The 23,621-nt window shown below is 39.9% G+C and overlaps 1 protein-coding gene across 6 annotated transcripts in view; it reads right to left on the bottom strand.

Moving 5' to 3' along the window:
• nfixb (nuclear factor I/Xb) overlaps window positions 1–23,621 on the bottom strand; it is a 155,438-nt gene that overhangs the window by 105,689 nt on the left and 26,128 nt on the right. The window contains exon 1 of one of the 6 annotated variants that reach the window (XM_017487796.3): window positions 23,127–23,347. The exons of the other annotated variants lie outside the window; for them this stretch is intronic. Coding sequence (XP_017343285.1) covers window positions 23,127–23,153 — 27 coding nt within the window. The 5' untranslated portion in view covers window positions 23,154–23,347. Of the gene's footprint in view, window positions 1–23,126; window positions 23,348–23,621 lie in introns of those variants that run through there. 6 annotated transcript variants of the gene reach the window in all.

The following is a 23,621-nucleotide window of genomic DNA, read 5'->3' as shown; positions in this document are numbered from 1 at the left end:
TATATATATATATATATATATATATATATATATATATATACACACACACACACACATACATATATACACACACACATACATATATTATATATTATATATATATATATATATATATATATATATATATATATACAACTTTTTAAAATTAAAAAGAAAGAAAGAAAGAAAGACATGAGGCGCCTGCATACTACCAATGAGGGACTGCTCTATTCTAGAGGAGGCTGAAACAGCTTTGTTTTCTTGCTTTGTCCCGGTTCTCAGTTCGGAGGCCTAAACACGGTTCAGAGGACTGAGCCAAGAACCAAATTAACTCTTTAAGCGAACACAGAGAAGCCTTTCTGGCTGACAGAGTTGAACTCTGATACACTAAGAAGGACAGAAAGGTTATGCTGTTCACTCTACAAATTTATATATTATAATATATATATATATATATATATATATATATATATATATATATATATATAATCTTTCATTTTTCAGATAGACTTTAAGAATGCCTTTGACAAAAGAAGAACGCACTGAAATCATTTTCATGGCTGGATGGGTCGGCTGTCGCAAGTTTACGATGAACTTTAACCGGAAACATGGCGAGCACATCACACACAACACTGTTGCCAAACTTATTAACAAATTCAAACAGACTGGAAGTGTCGCGGACCGACCGAGAAGTAGACGTCCACCAACATCCACTGAAGAAAGCACAACCGACGTGGTGCTTGCATACACAGTCCCTTACAGTTTGTGTGAAGACTTCTGGGACACCCTGTATTTGGACAAACAAAGACGTTTGGTGTAGCCTAAAATCTTAAAGCACGTTTTTTAAAACAACATTTGAAAGGCTCAACCTGTAAATCATAATTTGCAGTGGACTGTATCATTTCTTATTAAATACTGTAACTAATTTTTTGTACTAAAAAAAAAAGGCGACAGTTTTTTGGGGAAGCTTTACGTAATCATACTGCATGTACCGCGTTTGAATCAAATCTACTAGTCCATTTCACACAGGCTCGCTTCAGTTGTGTGAAAGAAAAATCAAGCGCTATGTTTGCATAGCTGGACTTTGCTGTATGCCAGTAGTTGAAATCTGAGTGGTCAAAAGGTTTACTGGCACGTTAACTATATAATGAGGCATGAATTTATACACTTATCACAGTATTCCTTGACTTTAGGCTACATAGCTCATTAATGCAATACCGTGTTTATTTCGCATAAATTGAGCTAGATTATTCATACGTCCTATATTAAAATTCAAACAGGCTTTATCAAAATGCATAACTAGGTCTGCTCAACTCTGCATCCTCGTTTGATTTATTCTTTGATTGATTTTTTTTTCTGAAATAGGTCTGTTTGATTGCATAATGTTGCGTGTCCAGGTCAAAGTTATTACATGTGAGTATTAGCTCATCAGAGTCAATTACATGGCTGCAATTTATTAAACGCTTAACGTGCTATAGTTGCTCACACTCAAATGGATCTGTCTCTTCGGAAAAAAAAAAAAAAAAACCCTCTGCATTTGGAAAGGCCGCTTGGCCTTGGATCCCCTTGAGGGATTAAAGATTTCAAGAGTGCTTCACTCTTCCCGCTCTTGACGCGGACGCACATCACATTAATATCATGAAAGCCATTTATCAAAAAGACGAAAAGCTCTGTTGCTAACTTATATTTGCCTCTGGCAGCATTTACTAAAGAACAACAAAACTAAAAGCGCTGCGTGGAGAAAACCTGAACGCAGCCTGGTTCTCATCAGAAAGCAGACAAACCCTCCACGAAAGAAAAAAAAAATCTAATTTAAATGTTTTCCACATTTCCACAATGTTTTTTTTACACAGCGACTGTGCGCCCCGAGTAAGGCCTATAAAACTGCACAGCATTAATTTACTGCGTTTCAAATGAACGCTGAATAATGTCTATTTTGTCAAAAGGGTGAGTTAATGACAAAGCACAGAGCAATAAATTTTGGTTTTAAAAACTTGCATCCTTACATATATCGGAGGCTAATTTGATACAGATCGGCGCTCCACCCAAACCCAAGAGACTGGTGAGGTTTTTTAATGGAAAAGCTGCTGGAGCAAAACTGAAATTTGTCCTGCTGGAAGGCCTACGGAGATTACTGCGAAAAATATTGGCAGAACTAAAACTCACTGGCTGGGGAGAAAGAATGTACGCACCCGTATTTATGAAGCACATCATTAAAAATGACAACACAGAAGCTGTGCTGCATGTGAATTTATTAGTGTGGACTGACGGAGTCGCGCCGTTTCCAGCAGCAGAAAGAATGGTGGGTGTTGAGAAAGGCAAAAGAACTTTGTCTCTTTGTGCAATTCTACGCACCTGCGTACTAACAAGTAAACTAATCAAGAATTTATACAGACGTGTACTTTCCGAGTAAAAATGTGGAATAACGCTTCACATGGCCATCATCAAGAATGTGGAATGCAAGTGTGTGTGTGCTTTGTTCAGGTTGAGATGTATATTCGAGCATTAAATACCCGCTCAGGCTTAGCTCTGACCTGCTTGTGGGTTTCCCACATCACTGCATGGGCTAACTTGGGTTCTTGGTGGCCCGCTGTGTGTCCATGACTGTGACCCTGACCTCCTCCGGGGAGGACGGATTCTAACTTTGCTCTCTGACCCCACAATCACACAGAAAGAGATTGTGCCAGAAAAAAAAAACAAGTAAAAATGAAAACATGCCTTAAAAAACTGTCCACATATACACTGATATTTTAAAAGACAGTCCATAAAGGATTTCGTTGAGCTTTTTTTTCCCAAAATTCTTTTTCTGCTGAAAACTACTTGACTGGCACTGTATTTTACACTGTCTTTCACAGTGATGTCTGCTGGTAAACGAGACCTTTTAGCTGTACTCAATTTCAACTCATGTGAATTGAAGAGGGCATTGGCGCGTTGTGATGACATCACATGACGTGTCTTGGCCCAAATCTGAGTAATTTAGAAAAATTGCAAGCTCCTCTGAATATTGCAGATTTTGCTTTAATTTCGGCTACTGCAAAACCGCAAGCAATTCTGGAGGGACTGAAAAGACTTTCAAAGGTTTTTCCTCCCTCCATTTTCAACAAAAATTTCAAAAAAACATTTTGTAAACATGAGCAGTCCAGCGAAGGAGGTGGCGACAGTACTAGGGTGTAATAATAAATCAAAGCGAAATGAACTTACAAGCATGTTATCAAAGTAACACCTGACCAGCAGCCACGATAAACACAGTCCTAGCACAGTTTATATATAACACACGCAAAAACGCACGCAGGTCGACTTTGTGACGTCACTGTTTTCAAAAATATACCGAGTTTTGGAAAGTGGTCTCTTTCAGTGACCCGTTAAGGCCAAAACTCAGAAAAAAAACGTGTTTACAAAAATATCCGTATACGTGTGGATGGGGCCTGATTGTTTTGCGAGTAAAAGCCAGAAATAGTGAGACAGCAGACTGAGAGAAGGGTGTGTGCGCAAGAGTCATGTGCTAGCTCATGGTGGCACGGGGATGCCAGCCCAGACATGTCAGCGTGCCAGCACGGAGAACACTCCACTACAAAAATACAGCAGAGCAAAGCCACACACGGTCATCTCCTCTGTGTCAGAGAGTGTGTCACACTGGAACACGCTTCTGTCCGCGCGCACACACACGCTTTCACACTCAGAAAAAGAAATTATGTGTGATTACACTTATGTAGAGGTGTTAAGCAAGGAGCAGGTGTGTCAACGTGTGTGTGTGTGTGTGTGTGCGTGTGTATGCTGGCACAGGTAATAGACATGTCTGCACATCCTTTTCTAACATTCTGCTGCAGGTCTGTTTTGCTATCCCCATAGACACACTCAGATGACTCATAATGCTCGATAAAAGATAGTGTCGAGGTGGACAAACTCATGCAGCAGTCATGTTTCACACCCATCCCAACCGTCAGAATACTCAAGCTTTTATCTGCTTTAGTGGCATCCAGTGCATCCATTCTCCCACACCTGCACTAACGTGATAGTCTCATTTTCCGCCTTATCAGTGCGTCTATCGCAGCACAGCCTCTTCCTTTGTAGAGCAAACAATCTGTCCAAGTATCAGTTCAACTCCAAATACCTGAGTGTCAGTCAGCGCAGGGAAATCTGGGTATCGAATGAAAACAAACTATTTCTCATATCTATCTCATTATCTATGTGCCTTTAGGGTCAGTGTCACTGTAGGGACTGTATTAAAAACACACAATATGCATACTATCAAAAACATCCATTCCATCGATGGGTTCATTCATGTGCATTAATTATGCTCTGTAATTAATTTATTGTAATTAAGGACAAATCAAGATGCACTACTGGAGTCCTCCCACTTAATTTCATGCATTTGTACCCTACCTTGCCAGTTAAGAACCTGACCGTGTTCTTGCTTCTGTATTAAGCTAAATACGAAAGAAACATTGTAAAAGTCCTTTCTGTAATCAATCTACTCATTACCCTTGCACCAGCTCATTATTTAAGACCACACAAGGAATAATACAGAACAACCAAGAACTTCACCACAGAATTTTTCTTTTTTTAATTTCACACGCACACTGATCACAGGCCAGGCACTGATGCGAAAAAGATCTTTGAAGCGGTGCTTGGCGTGGTTTGTAATTATCCCAGTTTACAAATCGGCGCGTTACTATGTGTGAAAGATCTGCAAGCAATTTGTGGCCGTGGAGGGAGCGAAGGCGCAGCGTGGCATCACGCTGCATCCCAACGGGCACGTACGGCACATTCCAATCCCACTGCCACCGCCACATTATCAGGGACGGCGTTTAAAAGATTCCCCAACATCGTCCAAAGCTCTTTAAAAGAATGTTTGAGCGTGTTTTCTTCTAAAGGTAGTGTCTATTCATTGCATGTGTAGTGTGTGAACAGTTACCATGAATAATAACTTCACCGACATCAACAACTGGCCCAACAATCTTCTGTTTATTTCATAGTACAGAAACATGCTTAAATTTGCTGTCACTGGCAATCACCCATACGCTATAGATGAAAGAAAATAGGATAAAAATGATCAAATATTCCTCTAAGTACCTAACATGGTCTTTGGGATATTTACTGTAGAAACAGTACATATCCAGCACTAAACAAACAATTTACAAATACTGTTGCGCACATTGTTTCATGGGGATCCATCCATTTTCTTATGCTGTGTCCTTTCATAGTGTACACTGTGACTACAGCAAAAATGTATAAGCTTAACAGACCCTAGAACGATCAACCATTCAATTGCATCACATAGATCCCATACCGTACATCCCAGCTTGTTCCCTTCATCTCACATAACAGAAGGTGAGAAAATGTTGCATTGTGATATAAGCCTATAGCTACAGGACACAGGAAATAAATATGTAAAGTAAGAAAATAATTGGAATATTGTACTTATTAATGCAATAATGAAATACTATTGGACTACTATTTCAATGTTGGTTGAGTGTTTTCATTTAGATGTGTGTGTGTGTGTGTGTGTGTGTGTGTGTGTGTGTGTGTATGAACTTTCTAAATACTGGTTTTTCTTTTTTCCTGTAACTTTTCTATAAAAGACAACATACTGCTTTAGATGAGAACGCAGAAGGAGATATGTCGGTAATGACAGATAAAATCCACGAATTACAGATTTAAAAAATATAAACTGGAATATTTATGTCAATGTTTTTCCTAACCTAATACACAGAGATGTGTCTATAAGGGCATTTGCTGAAAAAAAAAAAAAAACATTTTTGAACCAACCATGATGAGTAACAGATCACAGTTAAATGGGCAAAGAAATGATCGAAATCTCCCGTGGTCGAATTTACTGGCTGTTTATTATTCCTCTTCTGGTCGAGTTGCTTTGATGTGCTGATAGCATTGTTATTGTTGCATTATCTGAAATCTCGAGCCTACTTAACTTGGGTCTGATTTCAACATACCACAAAGTTATCTGCATGGGCCGATGCGCACGGCTGGCACCACTCTGATTTTCGTGTTCATTGAGATTCAAGCCGAGGCTTAGCATTGTCAGGCCTATAGAGAACGCTGGTGAGGAGAGAAAACCTTTGAAAACGCAATTAGCTCAGCATGTCGGCACAAATCATGGGTTTTTATTCACGCATGAACATGCTACTTTGACATGCCTGGAAAAAAAAAAAAAAAGATGCGAAAAAATGCAACACTTTGAATGCATACAAAGGGGTCTTTGTTAGGAATGCTCGATCCATATAATGTTAAAAAAAGAAGATGCCATGCTGGTTGAGGGGAACAAACAAAGTATCACATCAAACAAATAGACTAGGCTCCTATGACACTGACCATCAGTGTTCCTTTCAGTCAGCCGAGCTCTGACATCATCTGACTATTCCACGCTTGCAGCACTCTGGTGCTGAATGGACAATGGGCAGTCCTTCTAACCTTAACCAGTCATGCCCTGGATTTTGCCCCCGCTCTCATCCTTGGCGTAGACTAATGATCGCTGCACATGACGGGTAATGTAGTAGCACGTCCAGCGTGTAACTGAAGAAGTAAGTGCTTTTCACAAGTAACAAGAAGCTTCGGCCAAACTGATTAGCTGCCGTAGTGAGCTCCAGTCCATATACCAGTATATGGCATCAGTCTTTAACCTCAAAATACCTGAAGAAAGGTGGAGAGAAGCAAGAAAGTGTGCAGAGGATTCAAACCTTTTCCTTACAGCTGACTGGGAGAATGCTGAGGGGAATCTGGGCTAAGAAGATGAAAAGGAGTAAAAAAAAAAACATATTCCCCTGTTCAATACTGTTTTAAAGATGCCTTCTTTGACATCCCGTCATGACTTGGAAGTGGCCTTTTGCTGAACATGAGAAGGAATACAGGAATACAGTTCATTTGTTAGTAAGCACAAGCACAAGCATAAAATAAGCTATTTCCTTGGTGCACATGTAGGAAATTAAATGTTTGTTTTAACAATATTAATTATTTCAAAGTATTTTTGACAGCTTGAAAAATGGAACTGGGTCTCAGCAAGCTCCTCTCCTGGAGTCTACATTTCGACTGACTCAATCCCTTCCCCCTCTATAGGGTCATCTAACAAACAATAGTTGAGCTAATAAAGTAATGGAATTACATTTGAGGTTTTTCCTCAAGGTGAAATGGCAAGGGTGAGCTGAAGGTTAGAAACAATACTGAAACGGGGGGCAATCGTGTACTTCATGGAATCTGATTTAATGAGGGTAAGAGTACATACCAATTCAAATTGCAGTGGAGATTGTTGGATTGAGTTTGAATGGATTTGAAAATGTGCAAGCGCTCACCACGGCCCAGTCTTAGCCATCATAACTATCATAATTAATCAAACATTTTTTTTTAAACTGAGTCATAGAAATTGTTGCAAATGTCACAAAAGTGTGAGACCATGCTGATTGCATGACAACAGTGTCGTAGTGCTAAACTCCTAAACTGTGGTACACCGCAGGTTCACACAAACAGGGCATTTGCCGAACGCTGAATGGTCCGCAATCAAAGAAATAAAGGGGCAATCTAGCACACAAACAAGAGATTTCCCCATCGCCAGTGCCAACGCAGCCGGGCCCTCCTCTCGCAGAACAAGGGAAGTACTATTGACTAAATCCCCCCTCCTCCTCCTCCTCACTGCTTCTCTGTCATTCTCCTGCTCTACTATTTTTCTCTCTTCTGTCGGCCCCCTCTGCCAGTCTGTGAGGCGCGGTGCCAACCCTTTCCACCGCTGGGCACTCTGCCCTGCCCTTTATGCAAATGCTTTAGCGCCGGCCCGAAACTCACATCCCTGCCTGTCTCCTCCTCTCTCGCGCTTTCTTTCTCTTGTTCTTCTTGCACCCTTTCATTGTCACTCTTCATCACCATCCCCAAGCACTCACCACCATTACTGATCCTCTTTATCCTCACGCTCGCGCTCTTGCTTTTCTTAGTCACTCTTCTCCTTGTCTTTCATTCTCTCTTTTCATTCCCTACATTGTCATGTCCTACTAAAAACCCTTAGATATCAGGCTGTCAGGTCTGTGAATGTCTTCCCGTTGATAGGGTGTCATTGAGGAGCAAGGAAAGAGACGCAAAAGTAAAGAGTCTACAGGTGTGTCCAGACTTGGCCTCGGAGAAAGACAGAAAAAGAGAGAGTGAGAGCCAGAGAGACTTAAAAAGCATTCTATGCACCATGGCCCAGACCTATAAGGGTGAGCATCATCTCTGGGGTGACCCAAAAATTCTGCAGAGGAAAGACTTTCTGACAAACATTTCTGTGCGTGATTTAACATGGACCTACAAGTTCAGTCCTGAGTAAAAACCTAAAGTAAAACTCCACCCTGAAACACATTACATATACATATGTTTATATTGAAATATTTGGGCAGTGAATTAATTTATTCTTAGTCTGTGCTGTGTTTTTGTTATTCCCGTAAGAACATAGTGGTCTATTGGGCTGATGTCGCATAGGGGCATTGCTAGTGCAGTCACAATGGCATTTAATGAGAGAAAACATTCAACCATACAAACATCAAACATAAGTGATAATAGTCAGGGTTCAGGTCACCGTTTTTCAGCAACCTACAATGTCATATTAATGAGAAATCCAAGGTAGTTGGAAAGTTGTGAAGACAGCAAATGCTGAAAGTTCCAGGATGCACTTCAACTAGCTATAACAACACAGTTCCACAATGGTACTGACAGCAGCATTAGCTTGAAAGTTATAGCTTTGGAACTTTACCTATTTGAGTCAGAGTGTCCGGATGAGAGGGCGAGAGAGATGGACAGACTAAAGGACTAAAGTGTGAGAGAGCCTGGAGCCAGGGAATTCAGACATAAGGCTGCGAACACCCTGGACAGGATGCCAACCCATCGCAAGGCATAATCGCACACACTAAAAACAATTTGGAAATGCCAGTCAGCCTACAACACATGTCTTTGGACAGGGGGAGGACAACAGAGTACCTGAAGGAAACCCCTGAAGGAGACAACACAAACCCCACACACACACTGGCCGGAAACAGGATTCAAACCCCCAACCCCGGAAGTGCAAGGCAAACATGCTAACCACTAAGCCAATTTTAAGACAGAAAAGCCAGTAAATATGACTATATATATATACATATATAAATGTAAGACCATTAAGACTATCTCTAGACATATTTACTGGCTTTACATCTAATAATGAGAAATAGTAGATGACCTTTCCTTTATTCAAGATATCTTTACTTGCTATCATAGGCAGAGATAAAGCAAGGACTAACGTGGATGAAAGAAGCTTAAAAAGCTAATAAACAAACAAATTAATTCATTCATTATGTTTTAAAATGTCAACTTAGAGTCATTGAAAAATATTAATATGCAAGTAATTCAGGGTGGCTTTTTCCTTTAACTAACATTGCCTGAACATCAACACTGGACTTCCCTGTTAGAAGTCTATTTAATAAATCAATCCATAATCCTCTGTTTGTGGGTTGTGAGCAGAAATGCAGTTCATTAGAGAAGAACTTTTAACTTGATACGAACAAGTGTCTAATAAAGTTACCCAGGCTAAGAAGAAATATTCCTGCTCGACACTGGAATATTTAAAGGTGTCTGACGTGCGCAGTCCTCTCGTACACCCTTTTCCTATCGGTAAATATGACTGCCCACATCCCTTTCCCCTCTTCCTGAGCAAACTTCCTCATGTTGAATTAATAAAGATGCTGCGACCTCCCAGCACCAGGAAACCAGAGAGCTGACGACAGACAGCAGCAGGACGGGTAAACAAAAACATGGCAATAGCCAATCGAGGGTTTGAACTGTCCCCATGGCGATACTTAGACACCCGGAGCCAGTGGGGATACAGCATGCGAATGAGATGGCTTCAAACTGAAAGACTTTATTGGCTGGAGAGAGGCACAGAGACACGCCCCATTCCGAACAGGGCCCAATTTGGCAGTTGGAGGCCCCCAAACGCATTAGCAGGGGGTGTTCATTTTACACGAAAATTTAATAAATGAAAAAGCACACAGAATTAAAGCTCCAAATGCCACAAACATGCTGTACTTCAACCTGCCATTCCAAACAGGTGCTTCGCTCTCTCTTTCTTTCTCTCTCTCTCTCTCTGTATATACTTTAATCTGGCCACTTTAATAGGAACACATGTGCCCCTGCTTATTCATGCAATTATCCAGTCACCCAATCATGTGACAGCAGCACACAGTTTCGGTAAATGGTCAGATCAAACATCAGAATAGGGTAAGAAATTTTACTTCAGTGATTTTGACCATATCATGGTTCTTGGTACCAGACAGCCTGGTTTGTGCATTTCAGAAAACTCCTGGGATTATCACACACAAGTCCCTAGAGTTGACACAGAACAGCACAAGGAGAATGGTCTGACCGGTTCGAGCTGACAAGGCTACAGTAACTCAAATAACCACTGTTTACTATAGTGAGCAGAAAAGCATCACAGAATGAACAACATATCAAAGGCAGATAGGCAGACAGGCTACAACAGCAGAAGACCACATCAGGTCCCCCAGCTGCAAGCCAAGAGCAGAAACCTGTGGCTACTGTGGGAACAGGCTCACGGAAACTGGACAGTTAAAGATTGGAAAAAGACCAAGCAATATATATATATATATATATATATATATATATATATATATATATATACACACACACACATACATATTATATATATATATATATATATATATATATATATATATATATATATATATATATATATAAGTGACATTTTTTCCCAAACTTGCATTTTCATCCTGCAATTATGTAGTTTCGAGCACAGGTTTGGTGGGCAGCATTGCAGAAAGGAAATGAATAAGGTCTTTTACTTTAAGCTCTCAGATCAGGATTGGTAACTATGGGATTTACTAAGAGAGTCTCCCTCTCTCTCCTGATCTCTCTCTCTCTCCCTCTCTTGCTCTCTCTCTTGCTCTAGAGAGACGTAATTGGGTTATGGAGCACAACCACATCATTGTTTTAACAGTGGAGGGATTGTACCAGCCAAAGTCCCACTAGCGACATGCCTCACTCACAACAAATGTATTTTAAGGCAGGAGGCATCTCTCTTTTTCTGGACATAGCCACCGCTTCTTGATTCGGCTAAGTGAGGGAGAAGAGAAGGCAGGCTGAGAGTCTCAATTGTTCCTATATATCTACATTGCCCTGATCTTGGCACAGTGAGCATCTCCTAACTGGAGTAATATGGTTACGATACATTCACATTCCTCAACGTCTTGGGGGAAATATAATACGCCGGTATCGGCTGTTTTAATCACATGCTGCTTCCAGGGCAAAGAAAGAGGAGAATACAAATAGCTTTGCAGGAAAAAAAAAATTCCTTCTGCAAATAGATCCCCTTAATATTTATATATAAAAGCAGATATTAAAAGTGGAACACAAGATAAATGAAAAAGGTAATTGTTGAAAAAAGGGGGACCGATTTCAACAACACAGCAGCTCCAATGAGAAATATCTTTTTGTATATATATTCTGAATGGATAAACTGATTAAAGAATACAGTCCTTTTTCTTTACATTTCTTAAAGCAGGGCTGGAGAAGACTAGATTTGGAAGCTAGCAGTTACCGCTACACTTGCTCCCCTTGTTGAGGTTTGAAAGTGGCTCTATGAAAGCCCACTTGTTCCTGTGCTGTGTGCGCTTTCTCGGCTCACATATGGCTACTATTCCAGACATATTCATCTGGCACGTCGGGCCCTCTGAAGCTGGACTTGACAAGTGAGAGCCAGAAGCAGAGAAAAAGAGTGTGAGGTTGAAAAAGACGCTAAACTGAAAGCAAGGTGAGAGAGAGAGAGGCGAAGTTTTTACGATCCAACTAATAACAAATCTGCATAAACGATTGCATGGCCCTATTTAATCACCGACGGCTGCAGTCTCATCTGCTCAATGAGCTGTAAGAAATCCACTCTGTCTCAAAATTTGCTGTCAGTACCAGAGAGGGAGAGCCGGGAGGAGTCTTAAATTAGCAGTACTGTCCTGGCATGTAAACCTAAGGACAAACACACACCCAGTTGCTTCCTGTAGCCACGTTCTCTGCACTTTACTGAGCACAAGGCGATACACAGGATGTGACTTTAACTTCAATTTGAAGAAGAAAAAAAAAACGGGCACGTTTCCATGTAGGGTTTATATGTTAAAACCTTCGGCTGAAGAACAAAAGCACTGAGACACCAGTCTGACTCAGTGACCTCTGCTTGTGTGCCTCCTCTTCACAAAAAGGTGTTGACTTACAAAAACAAAACTGAGAAAATATAAGAACAAACACATTATGGCTTAATTTGGACAAAATAGCTTGTTCCTTATTTGGACATTTTTGCACGTGATAAACGTCACTCTGCATTACTACGCTGTGTGTGTGTAGGCTCTGCAATACTATATAAGAAATGTTCTGTGGAGAATACTAAGAAACCTAGATGGTACTACTTTCTTTCTTTTCTTTCACTGACATTTTAAAACAAAATGGGTGAAGGGGTCATCAAATTCATTCATTCATTCATTCATTCATTTATCTCAGAAGCCACATTACGTTGGTCAGATTTGTGGTGGATCCAGACCTTATTCCACGGACACAAACATTCACACCTAAGGGTAATTTAGAGTTCCTATTTCACCTACTGTCATCTTTTTAGGAGGTGGAAGGAAACCAGAGAACATAAGAAGAATATGCAAAACTCCACACAGAGACATACCTGAACTCAACATACCATCTTAATGTAGTCACAGCAGCACATTTTCAAGCATCAGAATGCGAGTGATATAAAAAAATTAATTAAATGTACTATATTTCATGTTGGCAGCGATATCCTTAACTGAGCTACGCTAGTGAGGAGTTGCAAGCAGCTTGCTCTCCTTATAATTGAGAGCTGAAAACATAGAAATAGTGCTACTGATAAATCTGGTTTTGTTTCCATCCATTCCATTTTTGTTCTCCAATCTTTCATAAGAGACATGTTTTTTTTTTAACTGCAACATGCTTCATTTTAGAATCTCCCGAAGACTACATCAAGAATGTGTATGATTTACGCTCACATCCATTTGCTGTAAGCCAGCTCACTCTCTGCGCTGCATTCAGTGAGCTAGACTAACCTTATTAATAAAATACAATGAGAAGAAATGGTTAATTATTTGGCCTAAACCTTTGAATGAAGTCAATGTGAATCAGTCACGTGATCAGAAATGGTACAGAACACTGTGTGACACAGAAATATTATAATTATTATGTCAATATTCATTTGATTTGAGTTGATTTCAATGGCTATTTCATAATAGAAATATTAAAAACTTTTGTACTGTCACACGGATGGACAAATCAGTATCCCGGGTGGCCCTGACAAGGTTTTATGTCCGGGCTATTAGTTTTTATTTGTAGTTTGTAGGTTCAATAACTGAAGAAAGGAAAAACACATAATGACTTTTGCAAAAACAAAAAATTGCTATGTTTAAATTCTGCCTGCTGCACTACACACATCGGCCGAAATACAATCTGGTTGACAACAGAATGATTTTTCAGTAGGCGGGTTAATTAGTGTGCATGGATGACATAATGATGTTTCTGAGTCAGGAATACACAGGTTTGTGGAAGCACTGATGAAACCGAGCAAAATAAAGTGCAGTACAAACCCATCATGTAACTCGCATTTAAACATCCATCCATCCATCCATCCATCCATCCATCCATCCATCCTCTATACCACTTATCCTTCACAGGGTCATGGGGAGCTGGAGTCTATCCCAGGGGACACCCTGGACAGGGTTCCAACCCATCACACGGCACAATCACACACTACAGACAATTTAAATTTAGAGATGCCAAGCAGACTACAACGCCTGTCTCTAGACTGGGGGAGGAAACCCCGAAACACACACACACGGAGAACATGCAAACTCAACACACACAGGGCAGAGGTGGGAACTGAACCGCCAACCTTGGAAGTGTGCGGCAAACATGTTAGACACTAAACCACCATAACCCCTTGCATTTAAACACACCACACATCAAGAGAATAAAAACACTAACAATATTTTGCAAACAATATTCGGTGAGGATGGAACACTGCAATTCACAGCTGAAATGTTCACCCTTGATGACTTTTTGTTGAGGTCGCAAACATAATGTGCTAGGCTACATGGGAAAATTTAACAGCAGAGGATAAAGACTATAATTGTCCCCTTCCAGAAACTCATACATTCACTCGTTTCATTAACCTTAATCTGTACTAGTGCAGATAACTAGCTCACAAGCTGGAAGTACTTTTATTACATTACAAAAGCTTACCCATCAAAACTTAGGACTGGGCAGCACACTGGAGCTATATATTACGCAGCAAGTAAAGAGTCAATTCTCAAAGTTGATGTGTTGGAAGCAGGACAAATGGGCAAGTGGATCTGAGTGACTTTAACAAGGTGTGACCTACACGATTTAATGTTATGGCTGATCGCTATGTGTGTGCGTATACATATAAATATATATACATATGTGCGTATGTGTGTGTGTGTGTGTGTATATATATATATATATATATATATATATATATATATATATATATACATATCTGTGGGTAAACAATAAATTCATATACTATATTATACTGAAATACATAAAAAGTATTAATAAAAGGAAAATATGAACATCTCTATGTATTTTATTGCATATAATTGCTGAAAATAGTGTAGAATAAGAATGTTTGTCCCAGCTGCTGAACTATTGAACAGTAAGAGACAGAAAGCGATCTCTGCCCTGCAATGTGTCACACTACACTGGGCCTGTCTAGAAATGGCCTACAGCTTGTGGCCTGAAACCATAGCCAGTAAACACTCACAGGAATCTCTCTCCCACACACACACACACACACACACACACACACACACACACACACACACGCACGCACGCACACACAAACACACACACACACACACACACACATACACACACACACCCCCGCCCTTGTTCTCTCTCGCTCTCTCTCTCTCTCAGCCTCTCTCTCTCTCTCTGTTTGCTCACAGCTGCAGAGTCTCCGCTAGGTTCATGCTAGGTAAAGATATGCTATATTATGCAACAGCGTATAGATTTCCACAGCTGGCTCTGAACCAACTTCCTGCTTTCACGAAGAAAAAGAGAAAAGCTAAGGATGAGAGAAGAGGCTATGTTTTCTTGTCTATAATGTAGGCATAACACCATGAGGCCAGGCCATACAACCAGGAGTCACATGGAAAACTCTTAGATTATTGACCTGTGTTGTCGTTCTGTTTATACTGGTTATACTGGCAGAACGCAATATATCAGAGTATATTCCAAGAGAGAGGGGAAAAAAACTCTTCCCGTTGTGTGTTTAGCTCCTAAACTGTCTGACACCCCACACACTCACTCTTTCTTCCTTTCTTGCTCTCTGTGGCTCTCACTGGATATCTGGATAAACACTTTAGAGTGAAAAATAAAAATATACAACTTCCTGTCATGGTCACCAAGGTTTTCTGGCTTAATAATGCGTACTGAGATTTGCTTCTGGGAGTCCACAGCACTCGTTACAGTTCTTAGCTAACTGGAAAGTTATATCACCTCATGAATATAGACAAAACACACACACATTCATTGCCATTTACAAAACGTGTGAAAAAACGGGATACATACATAATAAGTGTACCAGCTTTAATGGTGGACCAACCAATCAGATCTCATGTCATCTCTGGCAATAACCAATCGCTGTTGCTAAACTGAAGTGCTTTGATGTTACTATGCTGGTGCAGATACCTAATTATGGATGCAGGCATGGGTATTGGGAACACTTGCTAATTCATTGCGCCTGGACATGGAGACAGGCTGCACGGGTCAGAGTGATTCGTCGTAAGGGTTAAGAGTCAGCTGAGGCCAAAGCACACCTGGCATGTTGCCAATATTACTGCTGCCTTTCAATAAATTCTCTCATACACACCTCCCCACACAGCACTGTGTGGGGAGGTGTGATGTCTCCAATCGACACCAGATTGACACAGATGAGTCAAGAATGCACACCTGCGTCCCATGTGCTTAAGTGTGTGCAGGTGTGAGAGGTGAGAGTGAGCACAAGTGTGCATGTGTGTGTGTGTGTGCGCGCAATTGCATTATGCATGAGGGTAGATGGTTGTAAATAAGTCTGTTTATTACAACGAGGAGGGAAAGAGTGAGAGACTTTTCAGATTTTACACTTACACTGGATCACTGACTGTGAAAAAGCTATATTAGGATCGGTCCATTTCAAATATACATCAAACATTTACAGTGACTACATCTATTACTGCCAACAAATTCATGCATACTCTTATAAGAAAAGGTACAAACTGTACCTTTCCTTGTAAACAGGTTTCGTTCCTGTTCCAAACAACCCATGAATCCATTCGCAGACCACGCTGAGTGTACAATTTTGGCTAGAAAAGTCTATAAACCGATCTATGCAGACAAAGACAGAACCAATGAAGCAGGAAGCCAAAGCAGGAAAAACTGCCTAGCAACACAGTGATGCTCCGCCAAAGCAACGCCAAGCCTGGCATAGCCACCTGGTGTAAATGTCCACACCCTCCGACTTGAGTAGCCTCCTCACTCAATGAAGAAATCTAACAAACCAGACCAAACAGTGAAAAAAGCATCAAAAACAGACCAAAAGACCATGCAGCATTTATACCGATGGCTAATCAGATTAAATTCATGCTACGAGGCCTCGTCTGACTTTACAGAAGGCCCTTAGCATTGTATCAAACAGATGTAAGGAGACGCCATTTGGTCTGCGCCATTACAAGAGGCCTTCACTGTTTTCCCACAGATCTTGGTTTCTGATCAGCTCTGATCGTTTACTTGCTTTCCATCCAAAAAAGAGGGAAAAAATACGTTCTGTGGCTTATGTATATGCAGCCTCAATTATGTAATTTGCGCTTGTGTTAGAGAGTGTGTTCCATAACCATGGCAACAGCACAACATATCAGCAACCGCAGAGCCGCAGTAGAGCTACGGGCACTGCCAGGGCTCTGCCAAGGCCTAATCCGTGCCAGGAGTGACATGAGCGAAGGGGAAGGGAGGAGGATACACACACACACACACACACACACACACACACACACACACGCTCACACACACATATACACACACACACACACACACACTGGATATCCTCCTATTCTTCTTGGCTGGAGACTCCCATGGCAATAGCAGCAGGAATCCATTCTCCACGGATACTGGGACAGCTGTGCAGATAGCAAATAAGAAGCGATCGATTCGGCCCCTCTGCATACAGCTTGAGAGAAAAACACTAAATAGTCTTTAATCCTGATCTTTAATTCCCTTCAGCCAACACCATTCAGCCAAATTCAGGCCACACGGTTCCTGCAACCAGCACACTGATAGCAAAACAACAAAAGGGCTTTAGGATTTATTACCATTTACTCTCTGTAAATCTCCATGTAGATATATATATATATATATATATATATATATATATATATACATTTAAAAATGTCCATGTGCTGTTTACTGACAATACTGAGAGCATATAAAGTATTAAATGAATGTAATAAGACCCATCTGTATAAATGGCTGGTCATTTCAGGACCAGGAGCACCAGCATACCTCAGATGTTGTTGTTAATAATCTGCGTATAGCGAGCAGGAGGAGAAGCCATTGGGTGTAGAAGACAACGGGGGCTTGAGAGGAATGAATAAGTAAAAGGAACACAGTGTCCCGTTGCACCACTGCCATTATAGGCATTCATTAGTCCCTTTATAGCAATGAGCCTAACATAGTACTGCCAATTTCTGCTCAGGTCCAATCACAATACCTGTCTGCAATTCACATAAAATCATAATGCTGTTAGCTTTTGGCAAAGTTCCTTTTTTGAATCAGTTTTGCATAGTGTTTGAGGAAAAAATGGTTATGAAACACAGGGTATGATGATGATGATGATGATGATGATTAGTAATGTTGTTGTTCGAGCATAAACCCTTATAGATTCCTATAAGGAATAATAATAATATGTGCGTTTCTCCTTCTGTTCAAAATTTGTTACTGGTGTACTAATCAGTCAACAGATTCTACTGAGTTGCTGTGAAAAAAAAAATTGTTTCAATTGTTAAATTGCAGTTCCAGTCCAAAAACTAGGAAACTGCAATGCTGACTAATCCAGCGATAACGCCACATGGGCCTAATCTGCATTAATGCACTGGTCCACTTGGCTTTGCCATTGTGCCTGTATGCACAAGAACTAAAAAAGCAGTGAATGAGTGAATAAGTGAGATATTTACGTAGCAATATTTGTGAATTTACAAGCGAACAGTGCTGAATGTGTGTATGCGTTCGCTACTTTCATTCGAAAATGTCCAACAATTCTGTTTGTTCAGACCGTGGTTTCATCAGATTTTAATCCCCTGAACAGCTGTTTCAAATCATTTTCCAGGCCTGGGAAGTGAGACAGGGCGAGCAGGGAAGCTGTAGATGGATTTAACATTCAAATTTGACTAAATGTAGTTTTCAGAGGAAGTCTATAGGAGTTGGATGACCACATTCAAAAATATCCATTTAAGCGCAGTGTATCGTGCGTCGGCCAACATCTCTTCCAGGTACTGACTAAATGGCTCTATAAACCATTCTGCAGAGATCAATACTGAATCACAGGCTAAAAAGCAATGGTAAAACAAAAAAAAAAAAAAAAAAACAGAAAACAAATATGTATTATAATATGTGGAACCTCAGGAAACACAGAAATTGTAAATTATTATTTTCGTTCGACCAATACTGTCATTTAAGTGTATACTGAATGGGAATGCTTACAGTGTGTCATAGCTTTAGAGATGTTAATTACAGAAGTTTCTTTTGAACAGGAACATTAGCAGGCTGAACCCTTTTAAAACAACTTAAATGGCATCAGGGTTGGACAACTGCAGTCTAATAATTTCAAGTCGAGACAGCTGTAAAAGTTTATACAAGTAATTAGTAGGCCTATATGAGAGGTGTTCTTGAAACTCCTAAAGTCTCATTCTATTGGAGCAAAAAAAAAACTGAAAGAAACTGTTTAAAAAGATTTGTCTAAAATTTGAGTGAAAATAGTGTGCACAACTGCAAGAAAAAACCCCCCAGCAAACTAGCCAGTTTTAAATAATTACATATCTATGTAAATTGACCCTTTGCTTAGGTCAATATCCTAGTTATAAGTCTGTTAGCCAAATTCCTACATACAATTATAGAAATGATACTAATTATTAGCAAGGCCTTAAAACACCACCTAAGCGAGAGAAAAAAAAAATGAAGTATTCAAGAAATGTAATAACTAAGATTCACCACTGAAACTGTTAATATTAATCATTATAACATTGCCTAATATTAGTGGTATTAATGTGAGAAATCAAAATATGACTAACTTCCTTGTTTAATAAAACCAAGCAAATGGCAAGTTATTATACACTGAAAAGATGTGGATGCACAGAATGTTTTTTACTTTATTTATTTATTTGCGTTTGATGAAGATGAAGGTGCCTACAGACGTTCAACTAATGCATATAATTAAACAATCGCTATATTTATTATTATATTGATTATATTAAGCACAATTGTACAACAGTAGACTATTTAAAAGACATCTGCAAAATTGCTGGAAATAAAAGGGGGATTAAATGAGAAGTATGGTTTACGCTGGAGCTACCAATGGATCTTTTGTTTACCCTGAGTGCATTTTCATTTATTTATTTTTTAAATTCAGATATCTTCCAACACCGCAGACGGAAGCTCATCTCGCCTCTAACTACTCAAGTACATGTATCTGAATTTCGCCATTTCCTAATCTCCATCATGCGCCGATCCCCCGCAATCCCGACCGCACCGCAGTCCAGAAAAGCTTTTATCATTCATTAAATTATTTATTCCACTGTTTACACCCGGTCATCTCCGACTTTATTACAGATTCGAATTATTTTTTATTATTATTTTAAAGCAAACACGCAAAACGTGAAGCCTCTGTGAAAGTCCACAAGCAGAGCCGTACAGTCGCGAGCGCTTCTGCGGGAGTGGGAAAGCGTGCGCGCGCGCGCACACACACACACACACACACGCACAAACACACGCACGCACACACACACACACACAGAGAGAAAGAAAGTTTTGAAACACTTCAAAATTCTTTCTCGCTTAGTAGTGCCTTCAGAAGTGCGTGTGTGCAGCACGTGCACGTTTGGCCGCCGCTTCTGTTATCAATTACTGTATATAATTAATGGAAAGAGCGCGCGCTCTATGAAGGCTTCAGACTGCAGCATAGCTGCGTTGCACTACAATGATGATCAGCAGTGTTAATCATGGACGTTTATTCATTCAAGAGCCTTTACATAAAGCTGTTTTAGATTGCACTGAGAAATCCTTAAGGCTACAAAATGTTAAAGGAGCAAAGGGAGAAATAATTTTAAAAAAAAATAAATAAATAAAAAACGAAAAAAAATTGCATGCACAGCAGTTTTCTCATAGAAAAGAAAAAAAAAAGTCCTCATGCAAGCCAGGAGAAGCCAGAGGCCATTTGGTAATGTTATAATATTGTATATTTATTTTTCCAGTTACTTTTCACTCACTAATGCTGTTTCACCTGGAGCGGAGGAACTTAAGGGTTCAATGAAACACAAGCTGGTAAATATGTGGATTTCAGGCACAGGAGATAAATCTGCCCTGATCCGCTTACAGAAACACAACCCAAGCTAGAAAAACTCCCAAAACGAAATGTGCAGCCTGCACACAGTTCGTCTGAATAAATGTGCCATGTAACAAATGTATATGACCTTCATTTTCCTCTGATCCACCGATAGACATGCACCTTTGATTAAACACTGACAGTCTATGCAGTTATCTTTAACTGAAAGTGCACCTATTACCCATTTCAGCTGATCGTGACCATAAAAAAAATTATTCACTGCTGAATTACACTGTTTCACTCAATTGGTATGCTAATTATTGTTATATGTATTGGAAATGGAAAACAGACCACAGCATGCTAACCAAATGAACCGGCAACAGAGGCATTTGAGCAAAACTCTTTTAATATAACCACTGTAAAATCAGGAATAAATTACACATCATATGGACGCAACTGTCCATCGTGGCATGAATAAACCAGCATTCCTAAAAACGACCTAAATTTGTGCAGTAAATCTTCATAAAACGGTTGTGCATGTGCCGAAAGGCAGCTATTTGTCCCACATGCTGTGCAATAAAAAAAAAAGCAAGCAGCTTCGATAAATGCAAGCAGAACAGTTGAATACAAGTACAACCACTTGAGCAAGGCAGGAAAAACCCAAGCACTGTTATTTCAGGTCAAAACTCAAACAAAGTGTATAAAGGTGTTTAGCTCACTTTTTGCTTGACAGAAAGATGTTACAAGGAGGTATTTGGATAACTGTGGCATTTGTCAGTAAAACAGACAGTTTGTGGTCTGTCCACGTGTAAGTCTCAACTGTCTTCCCCACACACACACTTGCCTCGAAAATTCACAATCACAACTCCAAATCAGACCATTCTATACGCTGCAAGCACACTAAAACCCAACTTTGTATCTATAGTTAAAAAAAGAGGGAATGTACAGCTATGCTGCATTTCTTTAAGAAAAGGAAATGACATTTTGGAGGTATTTGTAAAGAGCGCAATGCATCGCTGATAAATCTGATGTCAATCTGATCCAAACAGAAATATCTACTAGTTTTTAAAACATTTTTGTGCAATGCTATTTGAGTACAAAACAATACACTGTAACAAATGACTAGACTATGTAGTAAGCCCGGTACATTGACTAGACCCGAGGGAAGAATTAAACGTTGTTCAAAATAATAATAATAATAATAATAATAATAATAATAATAATGCCTACATAGGCCTTAAGGTCTATTTGAAAACATTTTGTCGATTAACAAGTGCTTATCATTTGTACCTACTGTGTGCATGGTATTCATTTCCTTTCACAGAAATCAAACGCATTAATTGTGAAAAGTGAAGAATTAAACACTACGCGTGTATCAAGGTAAGTTCAAGAACTTCGAGCCCTTGACGTTTTTGGCTACACATAGCAAAAAATTCAACGTCATAAATATTATAAGGGGTTAACTTAGCTTTGGCAGCATTTAAGTGTAAGCAGAATAAAAAACTACAGCCCTTAGTGCATAGAGAACATATTACATATTTATATAGGCTACAGTAGCTATGTAACAGGGGCGGCTCCAGCATTTTTTCCAGCTCAAACCATAAAATTTTTTCTGTGTCCAGATGCATTTTAAATCTCTTCCAAACCCTGAGTTCAAAAGGGAGATATTAGACCTATCTGGATGCACTGAAGCATGTAACAACTCATTCATTTGGCATTTGCATAAAACAATAGCAAGTCCCTACAAGTCACAACAAAACTTTTCAATCACGTGAAATGCAATGCACCGTTTATTATTTCCTGTGTGTATATATATATATATATATATATATATATATATATATATATATATATATATATATATATTTAAAAATCACAAATAAATGTTAAAAAGCTGTCAGATTGAACCGTGCATGGAGCGACAGTGACAGTGACCTTTGGCTTATGCGACAGAAGACGAAGAAGAAGAAGCAATCAGCAGTGAGTTAGTTAGTTATCTAAGGGACTGACGGTCCAACGCACTCGACCCCAAAGTGATCTGTGATGCCAAAGCGCTGCGTTTTCCTCATTGCAGACGTTTTGAATTTCTTTCTTTCTTTCTTTTTTGCTGAAGTTAACCCCCAAAATAAATACTCTGTAGGCTAACGTTAAAGCCTAGCCGTTCTCTCGCTCTTCCTCATCCATTTCTCCCTCCTTTTTTCTTAGAAATATGAAATAGAATCGAGCGACGCGCCATTTTCTCTCACGACCATGTTGCAGCGTAACGCCTACCAAAAAAAAAAAAAAAGTTATTAAACTGTCAGAAGTGCAAAAGAACCGAGTCAATACACACCGACACACGAGCTCGAGCGCGAGAATAAGATACAATAGCTAATAAAAGAATGTCACAAAGGTACAAAGGGGAGGAATAATAAGAAGAAGGATAAGAATAATAATAATAAGGAGAATGAAAAGATCCGCAGAAAGCCAGACGATAGAGAAGAAAAGTGAGCATGGTGTTTACCTGTGTTAAGCAGTACGGGGAGTACATGGTTATTGCGTTAGAGAGTGAATTCGCGGAGCTTATTGCAGATGGAAGGCAGTCGGCCGCGGTCGCTGCATTGCAAGTTCGCCGCGCTGCCTCGCTCCCTCCACGCCGCACTGCTAAAAACCCCGCCTAGGCGACTCAAAGTGAAAGCTACACACACACACACACACGCACTACGCACGCACACACACACTCACACACACTCTAAAGTTTGGAAGAGAGGGAACTTTTTCCTCGCCCTCCCTCCTTCCCTCCTTCCCTCCCTTCTTCCTCTGACTTCCTCTCTCCTTTTCTCTCTCCCCCATGATCTCCCTCAGCACACAACAGCAAACGGTTCAATCAAAGTCGTATCGGAGTTTTATGGGACTTTATAAAGATACCCGTGCTGAAGATTTAAATCACACGTACGTTTTATTCAGACGCTATGAGCACTGGGGAGAAAAAAAAATTATATATATATATATATATATA

The sequence above is a fragment of the Ictalurus punctatus genome, chromosome 2, assembly GCF_001660625.3.
Source record: "Ictalurus punctatus breed USDA103 chromosome 2, Coco_2.0, whole genome shotgun sequence".
NCBI lineage: Eukaryota > Metazoa > Chordata > Actinopteri > Siluriformes > Ictaluridae > Ictalurus > Ictalurus punctatus.
The sequence above is the reverse complement of the archived record's forward strand: the minus strand, read 5'-3'. Positions and strand labels throughout refer to the sequence as shown.